At 43.4% G+C, this 6,322-nt stretch overlaps 1 protein-coding gene across 1 annotated transcript in view; it reads left to right on the top strand.

The window, feature by feature from the left end:
* FHAD1 (forkhead-associated (FHA) phosphopeptide binding domain 1) overlaps nt 1-6,322 on the top strand; it is a 138,442-nt gene that overhangs the window by 44,667 nt on the left and 87,453 nt on the right. Inside the window, exons 4-5 of the mRNA XM_008572857.1 lie at nt 83-192; nt 3,475-3,711. Coding sequence (XP_008571079.1) covers nt 83-192; nt 3,475-3,711 — 347 coding nt within the window. The remainder of the gene's footprint in view (nt 1-82; nt 193-3,474; nt 3,712-6,322) is intronic.

Genomic DNA, 6,322 nt, shown 5'->3' with positions numbered 1-6,322 from the left:
GAAGACTGATCTAAAAATATTCTTCAAGGTCTTAGGGAAACTCACAATGTGTTTTGTGCTCTCTGTTGACTTTATGCCTTAGTGTGGACCAGTGGCATGGAAATGTCAGGACAACGATCGGCCGAGGGAATTCCTGGGGCAGTACCTCCCACGGAGATTTATGTGGACCAGAACCTGGCCCAGCAGGACAAGGTGAGGGTCCCATGGGAAGGATAGAGATGCAGCAGCCAGTGGGCTGCAGAGGGACTTGCCACGGTGTCTTGTCGTTCTCTGTGGCACGGAAATGTCTTTTTTTCCTCCTTTCAAGAAACCCCTGTCTTATTTCCAGGGCAGTTGACCAAAATCCTAAATAACAGCAGCATCCACAACCACTGTTTATTGAGCACCAGCTGTGTGCTGGACTGTGTCCCATGTACTTAACATTCATTAGCTTCTTCAATCTTCACTGTCTTCAAAATAGATTTTATCACCCTCACTTAACCAATTAGGAAACTGAAGCTCAGAGAGGTTAAGCAACTTTCCCAAGGTTGCTCAGTGCAAGGGGCAGAATTGGGATTCAAACTCAGGTCTGGTTAACTTCTAAGCTGGCACTTCTAACTCCCACAATAACTGCTCAGTCAACCACAAATGATGGATCAGTGGCGGGAAACAAAAAACAAAAAACCACAATTCCTGGCAGAAGGAAGTGAGAGCTGAGCTTAGAGACCACAGAGCAAAGAGGGAGACTTGTTAAAGAACCAGAGAACATCAGAGCATGAAACAGGAATGGGAGTGAGAACAGGTGAATTTAGTGATCCTACACAATTCCTGGCAGAAGGAAGTGAGAGCTGAGCTTAGAGACCACAGAGCAAAGAGGGAGACATGTTAAAGAACCAGAGAACATCAGAGCATGAAACAGGAATGGGAGTGAGAACAGGTGAATTTAGTGATCCTAGGAAGGGTAGATTCAGGGTAATTTCTGCCCACTTAGCCACAGCCTGAAAAGTATCCTAAAAGTCCAACAACGTCTTGATTTTCTTAAGGATCAGGGCCTGAGCATGCAGCAATTCTGAGAGTCTGTGTGGAGCAGAACCACCTGGGGTTCTTGTCACACACAGGAGTGACATGCCCGGGAATCTGCAGCTTCAGGTTGAAGGTGGTTCTGATGCAAATGTCCTGAGTCCAAACTTTGAGAAATGTTGCTGTAAGTTGAAAAGCCAGCCTCGGATGCTGTCAGTAATCTGTTGCTGTGTAACAAGCCAGCCCAAAGCTTAGTGGCTTAAAACAGCAATTTATCATTTCTCACCAGTCTCTGGCTTGACTTGGAAGGTTCTCCTGCTGGACTCGTCTGGTATCACTCACCCAACTGCAGTTAGCCGGTGGCTTGGCGGGGGCATGTGGTCTCAGGTGGCCCCATTCCCATGTCCGGGACCTCAGCCGGGATACCTGGACTGGCAAGCCCCTGTCTGCACATGGTTTTTCATCCTGGGCTTCTTCACAGCACAGTGGTCTCAGGGTTTCCAGAGGGCCAGAAGCAGCCTCTTAAGAACCTCACTTCTGCCTCATTCTATCAGTCAAAGCAAGTTGCAGGACCAGTCTAGATCTAAGGAACAGAGGAAATGAACTCTACCCCTTGATAGCAGAGCTGCAAAGCATTCATAGCCATTTTTTAATCCACCACAGTCGTTAAGCTGGAAATATGATGCAACCACATTTATAATTTTTTCTATTTATGAGCAATTTATGCCCAGACTTGGCAAGATGTCTTCAAGTACAAGGAGCAATAAACAAATTGGTTTAAGAAAATAAAAGAAAGAAGCACTTATTGGCTTATCTTATTGAAAAGTTTGAAGGCCTGCTGACTTCAAGCATGGCTGGACTCAGGAGCTCCAGTGGCATAAGCAGAACATTCCCCACTATCAATTTTTCCCCTCTGTTTCCCTCACAGTTTGGCTTTCTCTGGCCTCTTGTGTTGGAAAAGATGACCACAGACAAACTGAAGCCTATCAATTTAAAGTTTATGATTCAAAAGGAAGCAAGACCCTCTTCCTCTTGCAACTGAGACATGAAATCTCTGTGAAAACTCGAATCAGCCAGCTTGGGTCACATGCACACGGGGAGACAGGACAGGAAGCACCAGAGCACGTGACTGACACTTCTACCGAGACTTCATGGAAGGGTGGGGGGTGATCCCTCAAGGAAGGGCACAGGGTCCTCACCAGAAAAGCAGAAGCCGTAGCTGCATACCACACGCTGCAGGCTTCTTTATACTCCTGTGCCCAGCACGGAGCCTGGCACACAGTAGGTGCTCAACAAATGTTTGTTGCATGAATGAAGAGTAAGCACCTGGCTGAGCATGGAGACTTTGGGTAACTCATCTGAATGAGCAAGGGGGCTGCCCAGGAGCATGGGACCTGTTCAAGGCTGTCCCTTGAAATTTTGCCAGAAGCACCCACAAAGACCCAAAGAAAGACCCTTGGCAGCAGTACACAATGCCAGATGGGATCTCCCAGGACTGAAACCCCCCACTTGCCCGAGAAGGTTGTGAGGCTAAGTCAGAGGCTCCCCAGGCAATGAACTGGCCCCAAAGCTGCCCATTTACCTCCTTCCAATCAATGGAGAATTGTTGAAGAGCAAGGTTTTCTTTAAAATAATCCATCAGAAATTCTGTAGCTGCATATGAAAATAAACTGGGGAATATTTTTTCAGTCTTTCTTACAATTTATTGATGACTTCTGGGGAGAAGTTTGGGGGATTTTTTTTTTTTTTTCCTTTTCTGGGAAACCTAACAAATTCTTTGGCTACAGTGCTTTTCCTCTTGCAGAGATGGAGGACTGGGCTAATTATGCCTTTGGGTAGTGTCTGCCAGCAAGGATTTTTCCCAGTCCAAAGTTTACACAAGTCCACACGCACAAATCACCATTCCCCTCTCATTATCTTTGCAAACTCAGTTACCTGGGATACATTTTTTGTGCAAATAACCAAAAAAGAGGCAGGGAGGACCAGAAGAGAGGAAAGTGAAAAGAATATGTTGAAATATATTAAATTTTTAAAATTAAAAAAATAGCCCTCATTATAGTCAGAACGTGGTTGAATAGAATGTCATTTTCTTAATTGCTTTTCCTAGGTCTCCAGTGTTTTAAACTGAGGCCTAGTAAGTTAATTCCTAAAAATATTATGAATAAACTTTCTGGCAACAAAAAATGGGATGATTGATCTCAGTATGAAAGCATAATTTTAGGGGAAAGGCAAGTTTCCATATCTTTGAGGTATAAACATCCATTATACGATATACAAGTATATAATTTTAACCAAACTTGTCTCTGTGAGGCTTTCCAAGTGACACAGATAGCCTTGAAAGTTTGCCTTTTCCCTTCCTGCCTGCCCTTGCCTTCCCGAAAGAATTACACCATATTTTTCCTACTTTTTTTTTAATGGTCTCAGCCTTGCATCTGGACCTACATCCAGTAAAGTTCCCATCTTATCTCCACCCAGGATGAAATAATTCTGCTTCTGGGAAACGAAGTCAGCCGTCTCTCAGATTTTGAACTTGAATCCAAATACAAAGACGCCGTGATTATAAACCTGCAGAATGAAGTGGCTGGACTGAATCAGAAGCTGTCGCAGAAAACCACCCCCAGGCAGAGTGACAGGGAGATGTCGCAGAAGTTTCAGGTTCCGGATGAAGACATGGATGCCAAACAGAAAGAGATCCAGAGCCTGAAAAGCCAGGTAGGACCCAGAGCCTTAGAGTCACAACACAAGGTGACAGCTCTCAGTCTAGAGCCTGGGAGCACCCACTGAGAAGAGCCACGCAGAGAGTTGGAGAGGGGTAGCCAGTGCAGCATGATGCTTAAGAACACAAATGCACAGGGGTTAGAGACTTGGCAGGTTTCTAGCATAGTAAGAACAATATTAGCATTTATTAATCTCCAACCACGTGCAAGCATGGGTGCAAAGCACTTTAGATGCATAACTTCAAAGGCCTCTGACCCATCTATTTTATAAGTGAGGAGTCTATGGCAGGTCCAGAGACGTCCAGGAACTGGTTACAGCTTGCACAGCACGTTTGAGGTGGCAGGGCCATTTGAACTCAGGTCTGCCTCATTGCAGACCCCACACTCTCACTCCCACTTCCTATTTCCACCTAATGGGGTTGCTTTGGTGACTGCCTCTCACACCCATCTAGTGCCAGCCAGGAAGAGCTGTGGGCAGTTAGCTAAGTGGGGGAAAAGGATCTCCCAGTATTCCAAACACAGAGGCCTTTTACCAAACCCTGAAGGCAATTGCTGGCTCACTTAAGGGGAATTTCATCAAACAGAAATTCTCTACCTGGAATTTCTGGATTTACCAGTCCTTTCTCTTGAACCTAGACCCAATTTCCTTTTTTTTTTTTTTTTTAGAACTTCTTTAAAATTGGCAGGTGATGTTGTACATAAATTATATCTCAACAGACCAATAAAAAAGAAATTGGCCACTGGTGAATTTTGACTTCAATGCATCATGCTGCTTAAACCGTAGTCATGCCTGGGGCGTGTGTTCTCTGGTTCCCGTCTATACCCAACTCAAGTTGCACAATTTCAGTCCTGGAAATGGTGCCCTAGAAAAGGACATAAGTTCTTCATGGTGAACCTGGGAGATTCTTCCACAAGGGCAAGGACTGGACCCTGTTACCTTCCAGAAGTCTTATTATTCATTCATTCATTTATTCATTTATTCAAATATANAGGCCTTTTACCAAACCCTGAAGGCAATTGCTGGCTCACTTAAGGGGAATTTCATCAAACAAAAATTCTCTACCTGGAATTTCTGGATTTACCAGTCCTTTCTCTTGAACCTAGACCCAATTTCCTTTTTTTTTTTTTTTTTTAGAACTTCTTTAAAATTGGCAGGTGATGTTGTACATAAATTATATCTCAACAGACCAATAAAAAAGATATTGGCCACTGGTGAATTTTGACTTCAATGCATCATGCTGCTTAAGCCGTAGTCATGCCTGGGGCCTGTGTTCTCTGGTTCCCGTCTATACCCAACTCAAGTTGCACAATTTCAGTCCTGGAAATGGTGCCCTAGAAAAGGACATAAGTTCTTCATGGTGAACCTGGGAGATTCTTCCAGAAATTCTTCCACAAGGGCAAGGACTGGGCCCTGTTACCTTCCAGAAGTCTTATTATTCATTCATTCATTTATTCATTTATTCAAATATATATTTGTTGAGTGCCTACGCAGTGCAATGCCCTCTTCCAGGCTCTGGGAAACCATCAGGAAACAAGACAGACATGATCCTTGCTTTCCCCCAGTTATGTTCCAATGAGGGAGACAGAATAAACAAGTAAACAAACACATTCATACTCTAATATTTAAACAAATGAATGACCCTCCTTTGGACCTGTTTTTCAAAGAACAGATAAAGTAGCAGGCCTTACACAATCTACTACTGCAGACAGCTGCATTGACATGGAGCTAACTCATGGATAAGCACCTTTCTCTTGATCTGAACCCAATTTTGTAATCGGACAGAGAAATATCCTTTACAGTGATTTAACCATTTCAGAGCTTTCCTGAGCGAAGTTTTTGTCCAGGTATATTGGCAAGGATGAAACCATTCTCACATATCTTTGAGTCTGAGTCAGCAGGTCACAATTTGAGTGTTGCTTAAAGTGGCTAGAGATATGTGGAAAATTGTTGTTTCACCAAGACGTTATTGAGGAACAATTACTCTGATTTATCATACTGTTGCTTCCTCCCCCTCCTTGATCTTCATTCCTAATTGGAAGAGGATATTTTATAACAAGGCATCGCTGACCTAGAGGGTGCAGCTGACTTGAATCCAAATCCAGTTTCATCTGCTCACGTGTTAGTTTCTTAAATGTCCTGTTGCAGGCAGAACATTCAGCCAGAAGTATAAGCCACATGGCAGGTTGATTTATTGTTCTGATTACTGTATATGTTCTCCCTGGTCCCCTGAAGGTATATGCATATTGATTTGCTTTCAAAGATCTTCGATCCACTACAATATCAATGGAAAATGCTTACCTCCTTGCGGTCTGTACCGACTGTGCTAATTAGCAGCCGAATTGTTATCTTGAAGCAATCACTCTTCCTAGTACTATTAACTTTCTTATGATCCAGTACCCATTTTATTACACAGTATAACAGGCATTAAACATCTTGGGATTTGTGCCAATTATAGACAATATGGATGTTTATTTTGGTACTGAAAGTAATGAAGAGGTTTGAAGACTATTTGGAGTTTTCCCGCAATCCAAAATCCTTAAGCTCTCATACTTAGATTGAAATATTTTATATCTGCCAGACAGCACTGGAATCTTTAGGGGGGGGG

Source organism: Galeopterus variegatus, unplaced genomic scaffold, assembly GCF_000696425.1.
Source record: "Galeopterus variegatus unplaced genomic scaffold, G_variegatus-3.0.2 Scaffold843, whole genome shotgun sequence".
Taxonomy (NCBI): domain Eukaryota; kingdom Metazoa; phylum Chordata; class Mammalia; order Dermoptera; family Cynocephalidae; genus Galeopterus; species Galeopterus variegatus.
The sequence above is the reverse complement of the archived record's forward strand: the minus strand, read 5'-3'. Positions and strand labels throughout refer to the sequence as shown.